This window comes from Myxocyprinus asiaticus, chromosome 21 (assembly GCF_019703515.2).
Source record: "Myxocyprinus asiaticus isolate MX2 ecotype Aquarium Trade chromosome 21, UBuf_Myxa_2, whole genome shotgun sequence".
NCBI lineage: Eukaryota > Metazoa > Chordata > Actinopteri > Cypriniformes > Catostomidae > Myxocyprinus > Myxocyprinus asiaticus.
This window is the reverse complement of record NC_059364.1, coordinates 35,998,216-36,025,151: the sequence shown is the minus strand read 5'-3', so window position 1 is coordinate 36,025,151 and position 26,936 is coordinate 35,998,216. Positions and strand designations below refer to the sequence as shown.

Sequence of the window (26,936 nt, the reverse complement as noted above, 5' to 3'; positions counted from 1 at the left end):
CAGAAAAGCGTAACCACAAATATTGGCTTTGATTGCATAACCCCCTCTCAAGTGTTTGTCACAGATGTGGGTTTCGCACATACAAGGTAACAGCTGGAGTTTGCCTCTTTAAATTGACAGACTGTACAGATTTAGTGGCATTAAAACAGCAGGGCATTGTGGCTGTCTGTTTTTGTGAGGGTATTTGTAGTGCATGTCGGTGTGTGTGTGTGTGTGTGTGTGTGTAATGACAGAAGAGATGTCAGTGTTGTTGGGAGGGTTCAGAGTAGCAGGATGAAGTTACTGTTGTTTATTTTGGATGTCTGCCAGGGACTTGAGAGCCAGAGCAAGATTCACATTCACAAACCTATACATACACTCACAAACATATACATTTAATCAGTATTTTTGTCTTGTTTTCCAGTACAAATATCTAAACATCCTTAAAACAAGATACATTTACTTGAGAAGCAAAACTACATGTGATATTAAGACATGTTTTCAGATAATATGCCTCAAATTAAGCTTATTTTTCTTACCTTTTTGGCAAATTCCTTAAATGTAAACTATGTAAATTAATTAAGGATTAACAAGTTAAATTAACAAAATTAAAAGTGCTGTAAGTGAATTTTTTAATGGAAAGGTATACAAACATTTTTCCTACTCCCTGAAAGATATTAATGAAATAAGTGTTGTGAGATATCTCACCGGTCTCTGTGATAGCTCTAGATCAGGGATGGGCAACTGGCGGCCCACGGGCCGTATATGGCCCTCTGTATCGTTGAATATGGCCCATTGGACAAGACTGAGGATTGATTTTATTTCTTTGAAAAAGGGATTATGTAAAGATTGCATTCAGTTTATGATGTTATTACAACTATTGTCCAGAAGATGTTGCTTGTTCTTAGCAGACCTGCCGATCACTCTAGGATTCTAGCATAGAACATCTAACACTTGTTCATCATTAATAAGATAAATTGAGCTAAATTGTACCTCAGCTTGTCAGCGACATAGTGCGCACTATTGTTAATGTATGCAGGTGGAACCCATGTCTTTTGTTTGCCTGGATACGAAATCTGTCATTAAAGATTTCAAAATACACCATTGATCAAGTGATGAAAGAGCCGTACAGTATGAGAGATACATACACCAGAGCTGCTCTCCTCACAGATGTAAAGGGTAAATAAAATATAAGGGTAAAAGGCATTTTAAACAAAATCTTTAAAAGAACATTGCATTAGTTGTGCATAGATTACCCACAATAAGGAAATTGAGTAAAGGGGTGAACATTGTTAGAGTGCGGATTTGTAATCCGGACCCTTGGTAGAATGGAGAAGAAATGTTGGCCCTCGCCCCCTTCAAAGTTGCCCATCCCTGCTCTAGACTCTAAAAACAGCAAACAAAAACGTGTCAGCGGTCGACCCGTCAATAATTTTATGCATTCTCATTGTATTGTAGTTTCAACGAATTATTGAGGCTTACTGCTATTTTTATGCCATGTTGTTCATAACAGTTTTCAGCTGAGGGCGCTATTTTGCTTCTGTTGTTTTTAACCATCATTTTTGCATGATGTCAGCCTCAATAAAGCTACTTTGGTATCTTTGGAGTGCAAGGTTTTAGAAATAGAGGGCGTGGCTAATCCAAAAGCTCAGTCTCGTGGAAATAGAACGGCTATTACAGCACTTTTAAATAGAAAAAGCTATTTGCCATTGGACTAAGAGAAATAAACTTAATTTGAGACCCAGTTTTTGAAAACAACTTATCAAGTAAATGTATCTTGTTTAAAGGACTTGTGGATGTTTTTACATGAAAACAGAACAAAAGTAGTGATTAAGAAAATAATTTCTTGTATGGTACACAAACACTCACAAATACACACATTGTCTCATGTTTTTGTTGTGTTGCAGGCTGTGTTACCGCTACAGAGACAACAGAGGTAGACAGACTGATGGACAGTTGGTATCTGAAGTCCCTGGGCGGATTCGTTACTGTGGTAACATCAGATGGAGATATTATCTTCTTATCGGAAAACATCAACAAATTCATGGGCCTGACACCGGTGAGCATTGACGTATACTGTATCAGAGACCCAAAAAACAAATCAGTAGACAATTGGGACAGTTTATACCAAAACAGACAGATATTCAACATTAAAACCCTATAACATGACTTAAAGACCCTACAAAAACTGGTGTTTTGTGACATTTAGTCCATGCCTATTAGCTTTGAAGCCATCTATGGCATTTTACTCCTAAAAGTTGTCAAACTGAACTTTAATCAGATATAGACATTTAAAATTTACACTCATTCTCTTCTGGGTAAACAGACCAAAAATATTGATGACCCATCTTGCACTACACAGATTTTTGTCCAATTAGATTCTATCTAGAATGAGAATGCCCCTCCCCCTCCATACCACCTGCAACCGACTAGCAAGTTGCAAATTATGGTTGATAGCTGTGATGTAACTAAAACCTATTGGCTCATAATAAAAAGGGCCTCAATGTGGCCTACCCAAACTTCCTGTTTCAATAGGAAATACCTCAATACAGGAAACTGTGCCAACCAAGCCATTTTATGGGGTCTTTAAACACAAACATGTTGCAGATAGCGTCACAAAATTTCTTGATGCTTGATGTTGTTTCACACAACTCGATGCATCATGCAAATTGTCCAGTAACTGTTGACTGCACATTGAAAGGTCAGTCAAAAATGAGAACAGAGTTCAAAATTGTTTGAGCTTTGAGCTTTGTTGAGTTACAACACTTGACCTGCGTGCAATGTGTCACATTGGGGTACACTGAACTGAGTCTTGTGAAAGGGCCTTTAGTCTCATTAGAATCTGTTGGGTCTGCTGTTTGTCTTTTTAGCATTTTAAAATTTCCTTTGCTAATCACGAGCAGACGAGATGCCATAAACACAGCACAAGCCCTTTTCCTTCAAACACTGTATGGGAGGAAGGATGTGTCGCTTTCTCCATACCCTTGCAGAAGCTCAGCCTCTGGCTCTTAGACTTATGTACTAGCTTATGATTGCTTCCTTGCACATGGCTGCTGTTTGGGAAACTATGGCCTGTTATGAGTAGAAGATCAGTTATGCATGAAACCTGTCAAGAACATGTCCAGGTTACATTTCACCGCAAAATAATTTTTTTTTTTATTTAATTTAATTTACTTAAAAAATCAACTTAAAAGAATTTAGATAAACAAAAAAAATTAGCACTGTCAAAATTAACGAGTTAACGCATGTGATTAATTAAAAAAGTTTAACGTATTAATTTTTCTTTACGTCGATTAACGCATTTACCGTTTATACATTATAAACCAGCATAAACACTTGTGTGAAGGGTGGAAACTTTGTGATGTGTCCAGCCAGAGTCATTACACTGACACACACACCACAAACACTCACAGCAGTGATTCAGTGTCAGTGATAAAATGATGGAGAAAGGAGTTCTTAGCCTCAGTAAAGTGCATTTTAATTTCCACAGAAGCACGGCAAGTCTGTCACTAACTATCACTAAAACACAGAATGAGACGCTTTTGTCTGCAAGTGCTTTTCATGTGGATTTCAAAGTGGTGGTTGACGCTGGCGCTGACGTCCTGACGCGAGTCATGAATGCGACTTTACGATTGTTGTAACAAAGTGGATAGTCACAGTCTGCCAGCTGAATAATATTGTGGAGAATGAGAGTTAAGATATTTAATGTGCATTGCAATGAAAATGCAACCTATGTTGGGACTAGTTCTTTTAATTAGTCAACCTCCCAATTAGACTTAGGGAAACGTTTAATGTTACTTGAATTGGTGATATTTAAGTGCATTTCTGTCTTTATACTGTTGAAGGCTTTGTTTGGAAAATGTTAATAAAACATTATTGTTATATATTGTTTTTGTTTTTGTTTCTAAGAAAGAAAGAAATTTATTTTGACATGAAAAGAAGCATAATTAGAGTAAAATTTCAGCATTTTCAAAATCTGCGATTAACTATGGAAAATATACGATTAATCGCAATTAAAATTGTTCTACCCAATACCCTGCCCCCCACCCTACCCAACCCAATTGTCATTACCATAATTCCAAAGAAATCTAAAAGAATAATTATATATAATATAAATTGTGAAGTATGTAAAAATCATGATAGTGTTTGTGGTACTATACCTTTAAATTATGTTGATTAAAAGCCAGACATACTGTATTATTGTAAAGAGTATTTGGAGGGAAAATGTGCTTATTTGACATAAAAATGGAAATGGTCTTATAAACAGATTTTTAGATATAACATGTCTTTGTTTGTAGGTGGAGTTAACAGGTCACAGCATCTTTGACTTCACTCACCCCTGTGATCACGAGGAGATCCGCGAGAACCTCAGCCTCAAAACTGGTATGTCATATAATTTTTCACAAAGCTGCGAAACTGTCACTAGTTCCACACTGTACCCTCAGAGTCTGGTATACACTCACTGAGCACTATTAGGAACACTATGGTCCTAATAAAGTGCCCAATGTGGTCTTCTGCTCTTGTAGTCCATCTGCCTCAAGGTTCGATGTGTTGTGCATTCTAAAATGCTATTCTGCTCACTACAATTGTACAGAGTGATTATCCGAGTTATCGTAGCCATTCTGTCAGCTCGGACCAGTCTGGCCATTCTCTGTTGACATCTCTCATCAACAAGGCATTTCCGTCCACAGAACTGCCGCGCACTGTATGTTTTTTGTTTTTGGCACCATTCTGAGTAAATTCTAGAGACTGTTGTGTGTGAAAATCCCAGGAGATCAGCAGTTACAGAAATACTCAAACCAGACCATCTGGCACCAACAATCATGCCACGGTCCAAATCACTGAGATCACATTTTTGAAAAATGAAAGATGAATGTACATTTCTCTAAACTGGTTTTAGCAGTATAGAGAGAGGACCAGGTGCAAGTTTAAAAGATGTGTACAAATAAACTTTCTTATCGCTTCTAAAAACTGACTTTCAGACATACTAAAACAAGTATGTAAAGGCCTAATGCAAAGAAAATGCATAACTTCATAAGAGTAGATTAGTTATGTGAAGACAAAACAAACTTGCCTTTTAGAACAACGACCCACTCTGCCTGTCTTAACTCCTCTGTCTTTCCTTTATTTGACCTCCTCTATTTCATTCTGCCTTTCCCCTCTTTGCATGCCTCTTCTAACATCTCTTCTCTGTTTTGTTAAGGTTGAGTTTCATTGTTGCTATTTCAGGTGTTTGCCTTCTTCCCTGTTAAAACGCTGCAGCCTGGAGTGTGTTTGCCTTTTTGGAACTGTTGATAGATTAGAGCTTGTAAAAGGGCAATTCGGTCTCCTGTGTTGTGTGTCTAACCCATGGACCGCACGTGCTGCTCTTTTAAAACCACCAATAACAACAAAAAATGCAGGGGCATCACACACCTATTTTTGAGAGGTCAACAGTGGAAGTCCTGGCTCTCTTGGTGCCCTAGGCAAGATATGATTATATGACCAAAGAAAAACTCTTTAAAAACGTAGTAGTTCCTTTTGCAAGTGTATGATGCAGTGGGACCCAGGTACAAATCCTGATCTAACATTTATTTTTATAAACCAAGCAAAATTTCAACTGATCTTGACAGCAAGTGATTGCCATGCCTTTTAGTTGTCTGAAAAAGAACAGCTTTAGCATTTTAAAAAGAAGAAAAAAATTGTGCCATAGGAAAAATGATACGAGTTTCAATCGACGTGAGGGTGGGTAGATGATGACAGGATTTTTAGTTTAAAGCAAATGATCTGTGGAAGATGCGAGTCAACTTAGACATGTGAATGGTTAATGGGGGGGGGGGGGGGGGGGGCTTTGACCTCATGATGTAACTGTTCTAACTGTCACTAACTTGAAGAACATTGATGTCATAAGGGCTGAACTCATGGGTTGTGTTTTTAGAGATATTGAGATTAACATTCCTCACTTGTGTGCGAAAGAAGGAAAGATCAAAGACAAGCTGTTCAATAAGAACAAGATGTAATTCTATTTTGTTTGAGCTTATAATTTATTTATAACTAATATTAAATTGAAAGTGCTGTAAGAACATGTGTTAGAATGTGATATACCAAGAAACAAATATATCTTCAGCTGAAGTTTCCATGTGAACAAAGTGGAATGCATGAAATGTTTTCTTGAGATTTTCTCACCAGTTTTTAGATCAGCATCAAATCATAAAATGTTTCAGCTTTTATATGAAAACTTTTGATGATGAGGCTCATATGGAATGCGAGCCCATAGAACTCTGCAGATTTCCACACAATTGGAATGGTATCCTCAAAATTTTTACATATCCTCTGCCTCTTGAGTTTTTAATAAATATTTTGTTTATAATAAATATACACTGGCGGCCAAACGATTGGAATAATGTACAGATTTTTCTCTTAAGGAAAGAAATTGGTACTTTTATTAACCAAAGTGGCATTCAGCTGATTACAATGTATAGTCAGGACATTCATAATGTGAAAAATTACTATTACAATTTGAAAAAAATGTTCAGAACTTTTTAAACTACTTCAAAGAGTTCTCATCAAAAAATCCTCCATGTGCAGCAATGACAGCTTTGCAGATCCTTGGCACTCTATCTGTCAGTTTGTCCAGATACTCAGGTGACATTTCACCCCACACTTCCTGTAGCACTTGCCATAGATGTGGCTGTCTTGTCGGGCACTTCTCACACACCATACAGTCTAGCTGATCCCACAAAAGCTCAATGGGGTTAAGATCCATAACTCTCTTTTCCAATTATCTGTTGTCCAATGTCTGTGTTTCTTTGCCCACTCTAACCTTTTCTTTTTGTTTTTCTATTTCAAAAGTGGCTTTTTCTTTGCAATTCTTGAGTTTTCTCTTTACTGTTGTACATGAAACTGGTGTTGAGCAGGTAGAATTCAATGAAGCTGTCAGCTGAGGACATGTGAGGCGTCTATTTCTCAAACTAGAGACTCTGATGTACTTATCCTCTTGTTTAGTTGTACATCTGGCCTTCCACATCTCTTTCTGTCCTTGTTAGAGCCAGTTGTCCTTTGTCTTTGAAGACTGTGGTGTACACCTTTGTATGAAATCTTCAGTTTTTTGGCAATTTCAAGCATTGTATACCCTTCATTCCTCAAAACAATGACTGACTGATGAGTTTCTAGAGAAAGCTGTTTCTTTTTTGTCATTTTTGTCCTAATATTGACCTTAAGACATGCCAGTCTATTGCATACTGTGGCAACTTAAAAACAAAGACAATGTTAAGATTAATTTAATGAATCAAATAGCTTTCAACTGTGTTTGATATAATGGCAAGTGATTTTCTAGAACCAAATGATCAATTTATCATGATTACTCAAGGATAAGGTGTTGGAGTGATGGCTGCTGGAAATGGGGCCTGTCTAGATTTGATCAAAAATGACTTTTTTTTTCAAATAGTGATGGTGATGTTTTTTACATCAGTAATGTCCTGACTATACTTTGTGATCAGTTGAATGCCACTTTGCTGAATTAAAGTACCAATTTCCTTCCGAAACAGCAAAATCTGTACATTATTCCAAACATTTGGCCACCAGTGTATGTATAAAAACAATAGAAGTTTGTGGTATGTCTTTATTTAGATATTTAAGTAAACAAGTGTCTGTGTGTTTGTGTTAATCTGCAGGCATGGGGAAGAAAAGCAAGGATCTTCGCTCAGAGAGGGATTTCTTCATGCGAATGAAATGCACAGTCACAAATCGTGGACGCACCGTCAACCTCAAGTCAGCCAGCTGGAAGGTGAATAACTTCTTCTTTATGATAAACACTGATCTGGAATCAGACTTTATTTGTAACTCATAATGATGGTTGTTCTTGCAGGTCCTGCACTGCACAGGGCACTTGAAGGTTTATAACAGCTGCCCTGCACGTGTGCTGTGTGGTTTTAAAGAGCCGCCACTCACCTGTGTGGTGATGATGTGTGAGCCAATTCCCCATCCATCAAACATCGACACACTTCTCGATAGCAAGACTTTCCTGAGTCGCCACAGCATGGACATGAAGTTTACTTACTGTGATGACAGGTACCTCTCCCTCAAATGCACAACACCATACTTGCTATGCAGTCAATATGTAAGTCAACAGATTGTAATATCAGGTGACTCAAGAACCTGAAACATGAACACACATTCTACTAATTACAGGAGACGTCTGGTATTTTACATTTTCCATAAGAAGGATACAGCAGGTTTTTAAACTGGGGTCCCCAGGGGGCCAAAACGGAGTGCAAGTGGGTCTGTGGAACATTTCTGAGAAAAAAAAAAGTGCATAATTTTTTATTTAAGTGGGAAAAAAAAAGGGGGGGGGGGGGGGGTCAAATTTACAGAATTTTACATTATTACAGTTTTATTCTGCTTTCTCAAGACTGGTTGGAAATTATTTTAGTCTACTGACTGTCATAGTTTTAACAATAATAAAATAAATCTGCATAGTTTTGTGAAAAAAATGGCACAAAACCTAAAACAAAGTAAATATACTTTATATCTACATACAATTTTTATCTTTTCTTTTTGCTTTCATACAATGACAATATAATATACAGTTTGTTTGTTTTTGTTTTGTTTTTTGTTTTATTTGCAAAACACATGTCTTTTTCATAATATTGTACTTACTATTGTTCTCACACAATAGAATTGTGTATTTATGTATTTATACATGAAAAGATGTAGCTGTCTTTATATTTAAGATGGGGGTCCCTCACAAGGGTCATATTTTGGGGTCCTTGACATAAAAAGCTTGAAAACCCCGGGGATACTTTGTACAGTATACTTTGAAAATACAACAACAACAAAAAAAGTGTCAGTAAAAAGGAAATTCGTAACCTTAAGAAAAAGTTTTGTTTTTTTTGTAAACCTCAGGAGGTCATCCCTAATATTATTTGAGTGGTTAAATTTTCTATTATATTGAATTTTATAATGAGTTTACATTATTTCAGCCTTATTACCAAAATTTGAGACACTTCTGAATATGTCTGTTTTTTATTTATTTTTTGGGATTTATTTATTTTAAATATAAATCATAATAATAATAATAATAATAATAATAATAAATACAATTTATAAATACAAAATAAAAATAAATAAATATGAAGATATACAGTTTATTTATATATATATATATATATATATATATATATAATAAACCAATATAGCAATTTTCTAAGAATATTCTAGCAAGTATCATTATTTTCCAGCAAAACACATTAAATAAAAATATAAATTAATGCTATTTATAAAAACAACAACACACAGTTAACAGGGTTGCAATTAACAGGGCTGCAGAATATAATATAATATAATATAATATAATATAATATAATATAATATAATATAATATAATATAATATATAGATAATTTTCCTCATTTTAAGTATGTTGTATTAGTTAAAATCTGATAATTTTTTTCAGCACCGTCAGCTATAACATTGAACAACACAGATTGTTTCAGTCAGTTACAATTAGTTTGAAACATCCTGTATTCTTAATTATTTAATTAACAGAAGTGAATGCTAGATTTGTCAATGTTTATAATAAATATATGACACATTGCTCTTATATCTGATGGTGTGATTTTATTTCAAGACCACAACTGTGGGGATATCACTAAATTTCTGGTGTATTTTCTGATTTATTTGTTAACATCATTACTGTGATTGGATGTAAAACTTCCTGCTTCAAATGCAAGCAATAACTTGACTCATTTCTAATTTGAAATTTTTGTTACTGTTAACGGCTGTCACCCCTCCCCGCCCCTTCACACGCACTCCAAGAAAGTGAATGCGGGAGACAGGAGAAGAAACTGTGGCTGTCTGAGAGATGTCAGACAAATCTTCTGTAATACAATTTGGCTACCTAAACCAGTGTTTCCCAACCACTGTGCCCACTAGTGTGCCATGAAAGATTGTCAGGTGTGTCATGGAAAATAATCAAATTCCACAAAATAAATAAATACAGTTTTTTCTGGTATATTTTCCATTACAAAGTATTTTATGCAACCAGTTTAAATATTTTGTCCATCAAAACATTATTATTCTAACAAAATTTTGTCTGCTGTCAAACTCCTCACATGCCCACAAAATGATGCTTCATCATCACACTTGTAGTAAAAACATTCAGTCAGTGAACCGAATGAATGAAGAGAATACAACAGGTGTATTGTTTTACTCAAAGACTAAAAGCTGTTTATTTGTGCACAGCGTAGAGTTACAGATGTTATGAACAGATGTGGCTTACTTGTCGCATTTCTCTCATAAAAAATAAAAAGAATATGAGAAACTGTTACGTACGATTACTAAACGCGAATTCTCCTGTATTAAACAAGTCCAAAAACACAGTGATACGAGCACGTTTGACATCTGAACCGTTGAATGGAGGCCGGGCGGCTGCTCCCGGGTCCCAGTGCCTGCCAGACCCAACCTCTGTCAGTGCGACTTATGTGTTTTTTCTCTATCAACAACGCGATTTTGACCCGGTGCGACTTATAGTCAGGTGCGACTTTATTTCCAGAAAATAGTAAATAAATAAAAATAAAAAATATTATTTGCTGTGCAATTGCTAGAATTAATTTGCAAGAACAAATCTACAAATTGGAAAAGACACAAATTTGCTGGTTTTTCATTATCCAATTAGCGCTCTTGGCACCTGTGACCTCATTATACAGCATACCTATGTTACTTGTGTTTTTTGCATAGCCGAATTTCAAACATTACGAGTTCACGCTACTAAGACAGACAGAAAACATGGACAAGTTCTTGAAAAGGAAAACTGTCGATGATGGTTATGTGGAAAAGTGGTGTGCCATGGGATTTTTTTAATCGTAAAAATGTGCCATGGCAGAAAAAAGTTGGGAAACACTGACCTAAACCACAAAGAGTTCATCTGCAAAAAAGCATCCAAAAGAAAACACACAGTAGTATGTAAATTCTGCAATTTAATGCTTACTGAGACGGCTGGGACCACGTCAAACATTTATCGGCACTTAGAAAGGAAGCATAAAGAAAGGTAAGCTAAGTGTAAGTGATGCTAGCAAAGCTAGTCAGCTAATGTTAGCAATCTACCTCTTGCTGCATTCCATTCAACTCAAAAAGTCAGATTTTCTAACTTCCTACTGGGAAAGGTGCAATGGAATGCCACTTGAAGTCGTAATTACAACTTGGAATGTCATGTGAAAATTTTAAACTCAGATTTCGAAGAGATACATGTTTGTGATGTCACACAGTCTTGTCGGCATCCAGGAAGTAAGTGATAAACATTCACTTTTATTAAATAATTTCGATAAATTAGTCAAAGTTCTTATATTACATGATATTAAAGCTTGTTTAACAAACATTATCAGAGTAGCAGGTGTTCAAAACATGGTAAATTATACTCTCTTTTGATAAACGTACACCTGTAGCACAAATGCTAGCATTGCAGATTGTTTCTGAATTGGGTTGTTAGGAGACATCTCTAGTGACAGTCAAACACCTGCTCAGCTAACAGGAGCGTTGCAGTTTTGTTTCCTTTAACGTCATCTTCCGAGCATCTGGCATTGAAATGCCTTCAGTCGGAGATCGGAGATATCAAGTGGAATATCCCACATCCATTTTGAATGGATCGCAGCATCGGTACCAAAACTCATCTTCACCCCTCACCCAAAGAGATTTAGCGAATATTAGCTATAAACATTAGCTGTATGTATTTACTGTGTTTCAGGGTGCTAGTTTCAGTTGCTTGCCAGCTATTTGCCACCTAGCTAGGTGTGCAAGCTACATAATTTAGTTAACATATATTGAGGGATGTAGCTAATGTAGTGTTAACTTTGTGAGATTGAAAGGACAGGACATTTACTATATTGTTTAAGAAAAGACAGAGAAAATGGAAGACTTAAGTATTAAATAATTGTTTGATATATTCTGTACTTGATGGTTTCTTGGGAAAGAGTCATCCAAAAAACTTGATGCTTGCACAAAAATCGTATTGTGTTAAGTGGATGGTAAAACATGGAAAAGGAGTGTTGAATAAAGATGGTTAAGTTGATTTCAGCTCCTTAGTGTTTATTTGTATTTGTTTGCTCATAGAAAACAAAGGAAAATTCCCACATATAAAAGTCACCTCTGCAATGTCTTTTGATTATTTTATCAAGACATTTCTCATGGTACACTTATACATTACATACACACATACTGTATATATGGCAATAAAAGAGGTGAATGAAACTTCATATGTTTTCTGTGGGTGTTTTTATGGGAACGTGGATCTTTCAGATCAGTTTGAGGAGTGCCTATGGTTTGCATGTTCCACATTTTATCATAAGTCTGTCATGCAGTGTGGGACTCGCACTGGTCTGGTCTTGCTCTTGACTCGGTCTTGCCCTGCCTTGGTCTTGGTCTTGACTTGGTCTCAGCCCCTTAAAGTCTTGGTCTTGTCTCGGTCTCAATACACTCTTGTCTTGGTCTTGACTTGGTCTCAGTTTAGGTGGTCTTGACTACAACACTGCCCAAATGTAGGTAAATACCTGTGACCATGTTTAACAGATTAATCCAAAATAATTACATACACTTTTATTTTTTTCAGTTCTGTGACCTGAGTCACTGAGTTGCCCAGTATTCAAGAATAATATAAATAATAATATTATTATAATAAAAACATCATGCAGTAGCAGGACAGGCATGTGTACTGGCTGATCGGACACTTAATAATATTGACTTCAAAAATAATTGAGTCAGTAAACTGTGATTGACATTCGAGGCCCAAATAATCACTACAAAAGTGGAATTGTGTGACTCTCTGTAACACCATTGAACTGATGGCCATCATTTACAGGTACACTATAACATTTCCTCATGGCTCCTGAGACAAAGAACTTGCTGTCCCCTACACATCTGCACACACACAAGGTTCAAAGTGTTCGTCATCATGGTTTCTGTGATTGATGTCCCCATAACGTCACACCAGAGTGCTAAACCTGTTTCCCTGCTAAAGAAGTCCAGCCTTGCAAGGCGTAGAGAGATCTGGCGACACGTTATTTTAACGAATAAGCACCAGAAATATGTGATGTTTATATAATCTGATTATAATCAGAACATTGTATTTAATACTGTAAAAAGACTTGATCTGTGCTTATTAATGAATATAATACATTTTATACAGCAGTTTGTTTGTTCCTCCGATCAAAGGGGACCATCAAGTAAAAAGTCATACATAATACATCTTAATCATTATTTTCACAAAGTTTCTAAAAAGTTTTTGAAAAGACATTTGTTAATTTTTATCATTTTATTATCGTTTTATTATCATTTTGATCATATTATTATTTTATTATTCTGAATCATTTTATTATAATTTTTCTATATTATGATTAATAAATATTGTAAAATTGTCTTTATACTAAGGGGTTATACTATTTGTACTAATACTATAAGCCCAACAAAAAAATGTAAAATAAATTTGAATACAGAAATTGAAAACATGTTCATCATAGAAGAGATATATTTAAGACATTGTCTGTATGAATTGCATTTTAATGTTTTTTTTTTTTTTTTTTTTTTTTTGAACGAATTACGTCGTTGACCCAGATATTTGTTAGATAAAATCTGCGTTAGGAATTGGATTCAAGAGAAAGAATATTATGTTGAAGACAGGATTAGATGTGCTTAATGGAAGAGATAATTGCTTAAATCTTTAAATGTTCCATGGTGAGCTTTGGAACGGCATACACAGCTTACTCAGAGAGCTCTGACCTTTGTTACCAGGCAGAATATGAGAAAAGTAAACTTTTTGAAGTGCCCATCATTATTATGATGTCAAAATTATATGGCAGTTCTGAAAAAATCGGACACAAACATATTTATTTCGTTTTTGGAATGAAACGCCAGTGGAAAGGTTTTGAATTGGAGGCTGATGCCTTCATTTTACAACATATTTGTTGTATTTCAAAATAGTTTTTCATTTGTTTTCCCCATTTTACTCATAGACTATGAAAATAGACTTTTTATAGACTTTTCTCCATCATTGGCTCTAGTTCAGCTCCTTTTGTGTGTGTGTGCATGCGTGCGTGCGTGCATGCGTGTGTGTGCTTCATCGGCTCGGAGGTGGATAGTTCAATGACTGGAGAATAGAGAGCTCTTTAATGAAGACAGGCCTTCAGACACACACACACACACACACACACACACACACACACACACTCATGCACACTCAGAGTCAGTGATCTGCAGCTGTCTGCTGTTATGCAACTTTAGTATAAGGATCAGCTTAATACACTAAAAACAGTGTCACCTTTTTACCTAAACTAAGCTAAATAAAACTTTTGTCACATTCATAAACACCTAAAAATCACGTTATTCCTTTAATAGAAAGGTAAAATTAATGGGGATTTTTCACACTGAATCTTTTTTGTTTTTGTCCTGAGAACAATATTCCAATAAAAGGAAAAGCGAGATAGATAGACAGACAGACAGACAGACACATAAGAGTAACAGATCTCTCTGAAGTCTCTGAAAATTCCATAGAAACAAGTTTAGTGAGTTCAGCCAAACAGACCATATGAAATGGATCATTATTAAATTGGCCTAAAAAGTTCCAAGCAGATTAAAGAAAATAGCTGAGGAGAGTTTCAGAACAATGTGTGCGTGTGTTAATGTTATCTAAATTTCACTTTTCCAGAGTTTCTGAGTTGATGGGTTACAGTCCTGAAGATCTTCTCGGTCGATCTGCATACGAGTTCTACCATGCTCTGGACTCTGACAACGTCACCAGAAGCCACCAGAACCGTATGTGTCATTCATAATTGTTTTCTCAATCAGCTCTTTAAAGTCTTATGATACTAATTTAAAAAAAGTTTTTCACTTTTTCTCTCTCCTTGTTTCTGTTTTTCAGTTTCTCATAAAGTGTGTGTTATTAGAAAATAACTGAACTTTTTATTTTAGAAAATAAAATGTGAAATCATATGACTACCACTGCTACACACTCTTAATATCCAGTCACAGTGCCAGCATCAAACGGTACCATGTGAGTGAAACAGGGATAAAGATTAGAAAGAGGAGGTGTTGTGATTAGAAAGCCAGTGTTGCGGTCCGGTACTGAGAAAGAGCAATGGATAGGTCATTGCAGGTACCAAGGCCCACATTTCTCCCAACGTTTACTGTTTCAACCCTTCAACACAGAACAAGTCAGTTTTAAACTTAACAGCAACATGTCTGTATGTAATGAGTGTCGAGAAATTACATCCGAGAGACCCACTTCCTAAGTTTGAGATACACTTCTTGATAAATGATTTAAGCCAAAATGTTAGAGTTTAACTAGACTGATCTCGCAGTGAATTTGGAAACAGTAGGTTGACATTTATCTCAGATGACTCAATAGTATGGAATAACACATGTCAGTGATAAATTAGTTTTCTTTGGCGTAAGCCCCGTCCTACGGTCCAGTATCATGATTCTTGCTCGAACCATCAGATCCTGCCAGAATTCGAAGATTGCAGGGGAGAGGAGCTTACCCCAAAAAGAAAATTAGAACCTAATTTAGATGTAATGCCCCCAAAGGAGAACTAAACTAATAGTTCAACTTAGAACGAGCAGGTGAGGAACCTGAAAGAAGCAGAAATATTTGTATATATACATAATTATACTTCATATGACTAGCATATTTGGAACCCTTACAAACTACATGTAAAAGTGATACACTGCAGAAGGATGATTAGCTTTGTGAAGTGGCAAAGCTTGCGATGTGTCTGTGCAAACGGTATGCACATGGAATGAGTGGCATTGCTTTGTGACATGTCTAAGAAACAGACTCTGCATGAAATCAGATGAGTCTTAGCAGTGTCTCAGAAAAACAGAGTACCCATGTGAAGTTTAGGCAAGCTGTTATCCTTATAAGAGTATGTGTAGATCCATGCGCTGTAGGAGAAAGACTTTTGAGAGTTAATCTTTGCGAATGGGTGAGCATTGATTGTGCAATAACTTGCATAAGGAAAAGCATTGCTAAAGAGGAATATGAGGGAGGGGGAGCATCGTTTGTGCAATACCCTTGAAAAGGATAAGCAATGTTTGATGTATTTGAGCTCTGAACTGGGCGAGTATTTGGTTGTGCAATACACTTGAAAAAGTAACCAAAGCTTGCAGTGTATTTGAGCCCTGAATTGGGTGAACATTTGGTTGTACAATACCCTTGAAAGGAGTAACCAAAGTTTTGAAGAAAATGAGCCCTGAATTGGGCGAGCCTTTGGTTGTGCAATACCCTTGAAAAGGATAACCAAAGCTTTTAATGTATGTGAGGGAGGGGAGCATTGATTGCGCAATACCCTTAAAAAAAGGATAACCGATGCTTAAGAGGAGTATGAAAGAGAGAAAAGCGTAGTTTGTGCAATACCCTTGTAAAGGATAAATGGGGCTTGAGAGGAGGTGGGAGAACGGACCGTAATGTGCAGTTGAATTAATTTACCGCAGTTACTGCACTTAGACAGCACATTTGTGCTGCCTATTTGACTAGTAGAAAACACCATGTGTGGTGTTGTGGGATTCTTAGTCACTACAGACAAGCCACAGTTGCAGCGCCTAGACAGCATGTTTGCGCTGCATGGGAGACTTACAGTTGTGAAGTCCGGGCTCCTTTCAGCTACGTAGAAGCAAGACATAATTTATTAATGTTTTTATTTTTTTATGAGCACACAAATTATTAGTGAAAAGAGCAAAATGACCAAATTGCCTTGAAATTTAAGCAATGAAGCAATCTTGGTAGAGTATTAGTAGGGAGCTTATGTTTTGACCAGCAGAAACAGAATTTAACTTATGAATAAAATGACGATTTGCAAATAGATATAATTGAGATAAAGCCCCATTGTATGGAAGGTTTTGATGTCACAAATGAAAGACTATTAGTGCTATCCCATAAAAATGTAAAATCTCTATGCCATAATGATGCAAGAATACCTCAATTGAACAAAGCATGTAAATTAGTGTAATATAAAATAGTACCCCTTGTTTAATTTGATTATTTCTTGAATTTGAGCACAACACGGTACTTCTCCTTTAAGAGAGAGAGCACATGTAAATGTTAAGTCAGAGATTGATGTGCTATAGGAGCTACCAACAACACATGAGAAGCGATATCTTACTAAAAAAAAAAAAAAAAATCAGACCCAAACACTGAAATACTTATGCATAAACGATTTATATGCATATTGAAATCTGATCTCCTGTGCAGGAGTTGGTCAGGTATGCAAATGCTGTTGCAAGTAAGTGAGCCATGTGAGACTGAACTTGGCCGTGTGACGCAACGCACGTGGGTAGAACATGCTATCCACTAACGTGATAGTGAGCCCAGAGCACCTAGTAAATGAACATTGCCGCTTGAAAAGCAATATTGATGGAATGGAATGATAGATGAATGGGGCATTGAGAATGTGATAGAGGAAAACCTAGACCCCAAAGAGCAGTTGCTTTGATGATTGTTCCCCCAAAATAAGAATAGAAGCGCACTTAGCTTATTTCCTGATGGAGACCAGCTGCGTTAAGGGGCAAGTACCTACGGTGAGCACACCACAATGCGTAATCCAACCTGAAGCAACTGTTGCTTTGAAAGCGAGGCATAGTAGCGTGTGGCCAGGTTGTGTGTTCCACTCACATGTGCTTGGGTGAAAGCCATGCGTCGTACGAGCATAGGAAGACAGCTGTGGGCCTTTTGAGACATAGATTAGATCATGATACGATGAGATGCTGGAACTGAATGAAAGAATGACGTAATGCTACCACAAGTCCTCCGTGAGAACTATCGCTTACGCTTTCATTTCTTGTGGTAAATTTTGTCTGTACTTACTGAAATTCGAAGCACTGCCCCCTTTGGTTGAAGCAGGCATGTGAGGACACGTGAGCTCAAATTTCTGGGTGAATTGTCCACAGAGGGGCGCCAAAAGCAAGTTGTGAAGCGAGTTGTTTTTTCAGCTGTACAGGCTATAATACAGTGAAGAGGAATGCATATTTTATTAACTCTACCCCCAAACCCCAACCCTAAACCTAACCGACAGTGGAGTAAAAATGTTATGTTAGAGGAAAAATGGAATCTCCGATTCGGATTTGTCACAGATTATGCAAATAAAGTAACTTCCTAGTTTCAACGTGGGATGGGAACCCGGTGTTGACAACGCTGCTGACAGAATGCTCTACTGGTTGCGCCACAGGAGAAGGTTAACACACTTGAACTGATACAAACATGTCTGATGGGGGATGATGCTTGTTATTAACTCTGCAGAATAGGGCTGATGTCTGGGTAATGGAAGATTCTGAAGCTACTTGCTGACTTCCCATGTGATCATGTTGTTAAAATGACAAAAAATTAGCCAAAATTATTGTTTATGGGAATCAACAGTGTGCCTAAGATGTTGTCGAAAGAGCATAACTGTATATAACCCAAAATATACCTGAAATTGAAGTCAGTGAACCTGTCGCATATCACAAAAACAGCAACTGCCATTTTCTCTTCTCACCTTTATACCATCAGCATGCCACCCGCACCTAATTGCCCTTTAGCTTTCATTTATCGCTCTCTTCTCCTAGGCAGAGGTAAAACCTAATATCTGGTGACGTTCACAAACACCGACTGTCTGCACACCGCAAACAACGATATACTGAGGTCGCCAGTCCCCAGGTCAAATTGCATTTCAGACAAATTGCATTTGGCATGAATGTTTGAGTTATGAATGCGATTCAAAAGAGCCTTATTGGATTTTCTCTATTAGGGATGACCTGGGCAGCCATTAGAACATCTTGAACCACATTATGGGTGACAGAGGAGATAAGAGCATGGATGGTGCTCCTCAGCCTGGCCAGGTGTCCCAGATTGCTCCCTAATCAGATGCTGGAAGTGGAGTGGCTTCTATCCACAGTGACGTTAACGTGTAATTTGAGTCTTTTCACAGAGAAAAAAGTGTTGATCTGGATTAGGCTTGTTGAGAGAAAGAGAGTGGGGCTGCCTTGTGACTGTGTGTTTCTATGAGAGAGAGAGAGTTTGAACTACCTCTGTTTTCTGTCTGAAGCACTGTTCAGATGGAATTAGTTTTCTAAACTGTGTTTGAGTTACAATTGTTAACATAAGATATCTGTCTATTGTCTGAATGTGGATGTTACAGAAGGACATGTGCAGTAATGAACTTCAAGCATAGACATCATAAGAGGATGAGTTGGCCCACTCATACATATTAATGGTAGAAATCGTAAAGCTAAATATAGCGGCCATAGTGCCGCCTTACAGTTAAAAGAGCCAATCACCTTTTTGATAGAGACATTGTGTTTTTGTGTACTCGAGAAAATATATGTGCATCACTTGAAAAACAGTGTTTTTTGCTTGATTTGAGTTAAAGAAGCTAAATTTATGCTACCATTGCGAATTTGAAAAATTTTGTTTGATTGTAATCTTGACTAACCGTTTTGGAGATTTTGGTCTTTCCATATTCGAGTATATAGGAGCTTTACTTGTATCAACAGAATGGTGCTACAATTATGGCTGTGGAGTTACCTGACTTGCCTTAAAAGACTTTAACATGTCAACATTATATACTGTATATAATTAAGGGAAGGCTCATACCATATGCTGCTAATACAGTGGCTATTCTGATCGGTCTTTTCAAGTCGGATGGGATGCTAGCATAACTAAAATGTTTTACCCAAAAAGTTGGCAAAAAGGTCTAAATATGTATTTAATTATCTCCTCGCACATTTAATTATTTATATATTTATTTATGCCCAAATATATAGATTTATTTTCTTTTTTATATATGTATTTGTTTGTTTATTATTTTTGCAGGTTTCGTCCTCCATAGTGCACAACATGGAGCACAACGTTAAATTTAGCTTTATAGTGTTTGACGAAAGTCAAAATAAATTGTGGGGGAAAAAAGGCAATCCCAGGCATTTTTATCTGGATGTGACACGATATGCAAATCCTGACATGACTCTGACATGTAAAAATAACTTTCAGCATTAAATCACATGCAGGATATGAATTCTAGATATCTATAACTATATTTGTATTAGTTTAAATGATAATTCTTGATATCAGCAATGGAAAATATCACATCCTTGCAAAAATACACTATTCTTGATATCAAAAATGGAATTTAAACAATTAAAAACATGATATTTTTTTTATTTTCATGGACCTTATTGTTTTTGAATGGTGTAAAATTGAAGATTTTGCCTATACTGTAATACTGTTTAATATAAACAACTGTTATACTGTACTAAAGAGAAATTAGTCTTGTATTGCAATACATATCGTGGCCTCTGCATCATGTTGTGTATTATATTGATGTATGTATGACGTTGTTGGAGCTACACAGCCCTTGTCAACACCCCTTTATAAAATTGCTAAATCATTTTTAGAAGTTATGAAAAAAACACTTTTGACATGTTTGATTTGGACATAATTCAAATTTTAAAATCACAAAGTTTTTCACAAAGGCTTTTTCTCTTTGTAACGTACAGTATTTTCTCATCTACCTTTGTTCATGGACATTTTCCTTATAAGCACTTGAATAAACTTTTACTAAGAATTCACATCATTTATCAATGGAGCGGAAAAAATAAACATTCCCATACAACAAGACACAGTTCTAAAGATTGTATATTTCTCAGGGAGGACATGCATATACATTCAGAAGCACTCTTCATACAGACGTGATATAACGTAGATGCATAGGCCACTGGCTCCTAAGAGAACAGCCTTTATGCAACTTCCTTTCTCACTGTGCGTATACACTCGCAAGATTTGCTACGGCAATATGGTCTTCCTGCAGTGCAGTGCATGCACAGGCCGGGAATGAACTGCATGACCCAAAAGCAATGCTTTCCCACGACTGATCTGGACCGAGTCCAGAGCCAAAGAGCCAGAGAGACAGACTGTCAAAACTCAGATCAGCAATCCCTCATTGTCTGCGTCCCTCTGTTTGTCCTGCTGCTTATGTTAGATGTCCCTTGATGAGTCTGGCTGTCTGTCTGTCTGTCTCAGTTTATGTTACAGCTACCCAAGACCCTTCTTCTTCAATAACAGTTGTTTTAGAGATAATTGAGAGAACATTTTGAATGATTATTTAATCATAATGTAATTAGTGCCACAATGCAGCATTTTGAAACTTTGAAATTTTGAGGTCCACTTTACAAGCTAGAGCAGAGGATTAAACAATGGAAAGAAAGTACTTTTTTGATGAATGGCTATAGAAAATGCCTTTGTATACATGGTTATGAACAAGGGTGGTGCTAAGGGTGGGCTACAAGGGCTTAACCCCCAAATGTTTTTAGTAAAGTCCCAAATGTTTTTCTATAACCTTATAGTTATGTCAAAAGTACCAGTGCTTCAGGATCAAGCTGATAATATATATAAATATATTTTAATATTAAGTAATATACTGTATATTCAAATTGGTAAGATGAGCGAGAGCGAGACTTTTTGGTAATATTTAAAGAGTTTAACTATGTAAATAACACTTCACAGATGAAACATTTAAACTTTTATTATAACGTGTATTATATTATATTCTGAAATTTAATGAAAAGATGGCCCCATACATATCCACAGAGTTCTGGGCTAAGCCCCGAATATCCACAGACCCTAGTACTGCCCCTGGTTATGAATTTGTATTAGAGCTGTCAGAATTAATGTGTTAACTCATGCGATTAATTTAGTTCATGTACAGTTTAACAAGTAAATTTTTCTTAATCGCAATTAACGCATTTACAGTTACAGCATAAACAATTGTGTGGAGGGCGGAACCTTTGAAATGTGTCCACCCGGAGTCATTACTCCGGGCACTGATACCACAGTGCCAGAGCCCTTCTATCAAGGGTAGCCTTCAAGCTGAGCATATGCGGCAGTCCCATAGACATTCTTATGGGCGGTACTGTCGTAACCATGGAGCTAAAAAATACTGTCATAACACGCTAGTTGACTGTAACTCTCTTTCCTATGATAGAGGTTGGAGGTTGTTATCTCAGTAAATAAAAGAATCTCTGACAGCGCTTCCCTGTCAGTGATAAAATGATGGAGCACATCAAGTCTTAACTATCACCAAAATGCAGAATGAGACGTTTTTGTTTGCAAGCACTTTTCATGGTGAGTTCCAAGTGGTGCTTGATGCTGGCGGCCCTGACACGAATCATGAACCCAGCTTCACGATTGCAGTAACAAAGCGGAAAGCCACAGTCTACCGGCTGATTAATATTGTGGAGGATGAGAGATCCAGGGATTTAATGCCCATTGCAATGAAAATGCAACCTATGGGGAGACTAGTTTTTTCAATTAGTCAAACTCCACTTAGACTTTGGGAAATGTTTCATGTTACTTGAATTGGTGATATTTTAGTGCATTGTCTTTATATTATGCTTTGTTTGGAAAATGTATGAAGTCTTATGGAGTAACTGTGTGATTTTATGTTTTAAATAAAAGTACACTGTCCAAAAGTCTGAGACCACATTAAAAATCTGCATTTTAGAAAATTTTAAAACAAAGAAAAGGTACAATGTAAAAGTGTTTTTTATTTATTTAAATGTATAGTTCACTATTCCTTTAAGTTTCTACACTATTTCTAGGTCAGTAATCAAATTAAAGCAAATTTACAGCATTGAGCATGAGTTAATTCCTTTGAACAAAAGGTCACATTTCTTTACTTTCATTGAAACATGATGCACATTGAAACATTCTGAAATCATTCTAGATAACATGATCATCAGGTTTTCCACAAATGCTGTCATTAAAACAAAAGTTGGACATAACAAATACATTTGATATAAGAAATTCTCAAATTCATGTACATTTTTCAATTAAAATTTTCACTCAAATAACAATTTATTTATTTATTTTTTAGTTAGAAAAATGCAAGATAGAAAATAACTGGTGATCTTAGACTGTTGCACACTACTTTATGTCTTCTCAGTATGTCTTTTAATTTAATCTGTTCTCTTCCCTATCTAGTGTGCACTAAAGGCCAGGCAGTAAGCAGTCAGTACCGGATGTTGGCTAAGCATGGGGGCTATGTGTGGATGGAGACACAGGGCACCGTCATCTACAACAGTCGCAACTCCCAGCCACAGTGCATTGTGTGCGTGAACTACGTGCTGAGGTAAGGCAGAAATGAAAGGTGGCAAAGCCTCTGATTAGTTTGCACTTCTGTCTGCACTATTCCCTGCTCAGCAAGGCTTGAAATCCAATGAAGGGCAAAACAATAGTTCACCCAAAAATGATTAAATTAGTCACCCTCATGTTTTTTCCAAACCAGCATACTGAAATTTGGAAGATTTTTAATGCAGCTCTTTTTCGCACAGTTGATTGTGTCCAAGACTGTCAAGCTCAAAAAAGAACAAACAACACCATTAAAGCACCAGTCAAAGAATTCTGTACATTTAAAGCCTTTTAACATTTGACAACTATGTTCACTATGAACTGTCCTTGGATGCCCTTGTTTCTTCTAAATGTATCCTTTGTGCTCCATGGAAATAACAGTATATGATTTAGAACAATGTGGTTGAGTAAATAATGACATCATTTTCATTTTTGGGTGAGCTATTCCTTTAAAAATTAAAATGCATCTGAGCCATGGCGCAGTGGGTAATGCATGTGGGCATGACAAATATGACCACTTTCCTGTCTCTCTACACTGTTCTGCATACTGTATACATACACAAAAGGCCATAAGTAAAATTTGCTCTCTTTTCATAGTGACGTTGAAGAGAAATCCATGGTCTTCTCTTTGGACCAGACTGAGTGTCTGTTCAAGCCTAACCACTTAAGCAGATTCTTCTGTCCAAGCAAAGGCCTGGGCAGTGAAAAATTCATCAAACTCAAAGAGGAACCTGAAGATCTCACCCAGCTGGCACCTACACCTGGTGACACCATTATCTCGCTCGACTTTGGTGAGGACTTTTTTGTAGTGGTCAACCGAGACAGATTTTTCAATATCCAATTCCGATACCAAGAGAGCAAGGTGGATGATTGCTGAAATATATATATAATACTATTTAAAGATGGCAAAATGAAATGTTTACAAAATTGCTGAAATAACATGATGTTTACAGAATATTTGCTGTCTTATATTGTATTTATATCTATATTTATATTCTATATCTATATTTCTGGTGCACAGTGGCTCAGTGGTTAGTACTGTCACCTCATCGCAAGAAGGTTGTGGGTTTGAGTCCCAGCTCAACTAGGCCTTTCTGTGTGGAGTTTGCATATTCTCCCTGTGTTAGTGTAGGTTTGCTCCAGTTTCCCCCACAAGTCCAAAAACATGCAGGTTAAGTGAATTGGAGACTTTAAATTTCCCTGTAGGTGTAAGTGAGAGACACATCTTGCTTGCTTCAATACATGTCTTGATACCAAGGGTTATTGGCCAATGTCTATAATCTCAAAATGGTTAGATATCAGCCTATTAATCATCCTGGCCGATATTTCAGTTTATCGCTACTTTTAGTGATACATCTAGGTTCCTTCAATACAAGTCTAGATGCTAAGAGTTATGAGCCAATTTCAATAATCTCAAAATGGCTAGATAACAGCCAATTAATTATCTTGACCAATATATTGGTTTATCGCTACTTTTTTTGTCACACATCTAGCTACATTCAATACAAGTCTTTATGCATGGAGTTATCAGCCAATGCCGATAATGTCAAATTGGCTAGATATCAGCCAATCAATCATCCTGGGCAATATATTGGTTTATCGCTACTTTCTTGTGACACATCTAGCTTCATTTAATCCAAGTCTTGATGCCAAGGGTTGTCACCCAAGGAACACGTGACGCCATGCGAGAAGCAGACGTGTGAATCACGAGCTCTGCGCACTTTGCTAGTTTTTTAATTATTTTCATGTTATAATCCAGTGAGATTCGATACATCCAATTACATATTTGCTCTTTGAGGTAAACATGGCAAAGAAGTCAAAACCCTCAGACTCTGGAGACATTAAAAGACACTTACGTGTTCAAGCTGAGGCCTCTGACTGGCCTGCGAGCTGGGGACTCGAGTTGGAAGGCACGTCGGGAGAGGATATTCAGCGTCAACTGTCCAACATCTCGGTGATGCTGACGAAGGTTGTTGCTGACTTGGAGGATCTTGCTGTAATATGTCGATCGATTACAGTGATGGAAACAAAGTTCTCTGAGTTGGTCACAAGAGTAGCAGATGTTGAGAGATGAATCGATTATTTGGAGTCATCGGAAAGGGAATTATCCGCTAATCCGCCCGCGTCCAAAACAGACTTGGAAAACATTTTGGAAAAACTGGAATATCTTGAAAATATGAGCCAAAGGAACAATATATGAATTGTTGGAATTCCTGAGCATGAAGAGTGCAGAGATGTGGTGAAATTCCTGGACGAGCTCTTCCCGAGTCTGCTCAACATAACAGGCCATAAACTGGAAATAGATTGAGCTCACAGAGACCCTGCTCGCAGATCTGCTGAGGGAGAAAGGCCCCGATCAATCCTGGCCAAATTTCTGAGATCATCCGATAAAGATCTAGTGTTGCGCCAGGCGAGGAGCAAAGGAAAGCTTTCTTGGAAGAATCACAATATTTACTTGTTCCCAGACTTTGCAAGTTCAACAAGAGAGAAACACGATCGGTTCAAGGAATGTAAGAAGGGTTTGTTTTACAAAGTATTTTCTGTTATGTAATTTTGCCTCACAAAATTTGTGCACTAACACAACCTACTTGAGCAATCCGATGGCAAAGTTGTCACGGGGGCTCTCGTAGGCATACATGGACCTTTTGAGTTTAGAGGGATTGACGCCGGTTGGCACTATCGTGTGCGGGATTAATGTGCATGTTTTTCTTTTTTTTTATGTTTGTTTTTTTCGGGGGGAAGTTTGGGGTTTGATTGTTGCACTAATGGTTAATGTGGTCTGTATAATCTTGTTTTTGACACACAATTTTTTTTTTTTATCAATATGTCAAATGTTATTATGAGTAGGTTATCCCTCTCCACATGGAATGTGAATCGGTTGGGGCACCCCATAAAAAGAAGGAAAGTTATTTCTTTTCTTAAGCATAAAAAAATATGATATAGTGCTTCTTCAAGAAATGCACCATTCTCCGCAGGAAGCTGAAAAATTTGGGAAGATATGGGTTGAACATATTTTCTTTAGTGCTGGCTCAAGTAAGAGCAGGGGAGTCATTATACTGATAAATAAACATCTACAATTCAGATGTCTCAAACAGATTAAAGATAAATTAGGAAGAGTCATTATTGTTTTAGCTGAAATTCAGGGGCAAAGGTTGATTTTGGCTAATATCTACGCACCTAATGCTGATGATCAGGGCTTTTTTTATAGATCTTGAAGGGATGTTGCAAGCCGCTGGCACTCCTCATGATATAATATTTGGAGGAGACTTTAATCTTTTGATGGACTCAGTCCTTGATCATAGTGAAGCAAAAGTGTTCAAGCCCTCTAGAGCAACATTAACACTTCACAGGATGTGTAAAAATCTTGGCCTTACAGATATTTGGAGACTTTTGAACCCATCTGCGAGGATTATAAATTTTTTTCATCAGTCCATAAGATTTATTCTAGAATAGATTTTTTTTAATATCTAAATCTCTCATTTCATCTGTTGTTGACTGCTCAGTTGGAAACACCTTGGTCTCAGATCAGCCCTGGTGAGTTTAGAGGTGTTGCCACATACGGAGAAAAATAAATCATATAGTTGGCGCTTTAATATATCCCTTTTGCAAAATCCTGAATTTTAACAAATGTTAAAGGCTGAAATCAATGTCAATATGTAGACCAATTGGTCCTCAGTATCCTCTGTGGGCGTAGTTTGGGAGGCACTTAAGGCGGTTCTTAGGGGTTGGATCATACAGTATGCCTCATTCACCAAAAAATCCAAAGCACGAGAACTCGTGGAGTTGGAAGAGAATATTAAAAGTGCCAAGGCAGAACTGAAACACAGAATGTCGTCTGATGG

At 36.9% G+C, this 26,936-nt stretch overlaps 1 protein-coding gene across 2 annotated transcripts in view; it reads left to right on the top strand.

Annotated features, from left to right (window-relative positions):
- LOC127412170 (endothelial PAS domain-containing protein 1-like) overlaps window positions 1-26,936 on the top strand; it is a 106,511-nt gene that overhangs the window by 60,301 nt on the left and 19,274 nt on the right. For both annotated transcript variants that reach the window (XM_051648321.1, XM_051648323.1), the window contains exons 3-9: window positions 1,887-2,038; window positions 4,278-4,362; window positions 7,632-7,744; window positions 7,826-8,028; window positions 14,650-14,756; window positions 22,948-23,095; window positions 23,692-23,885. In XM_051648321.1, the coding sequence (XP_051504281.1) occupies window positions 1,887-2,038; window positions 4,278-4,362; window positions 7,632-7,744; window positions 7,826-8,028; window positions 14,650-14,756; window positions 22,948-23,095; window positions 23,692-23,885 (1,002 nt within the window). The remainder of the gene's footprint in view (window positions 1-1,886; window positions 2,039-4,277; window positions 4,363-7,631; window positions 7,745-7,825; window positions 8,029-14,649; window positions 14,757-22,947; window positions 23,096-23,691; window positions 23,886-26,936) is intronic.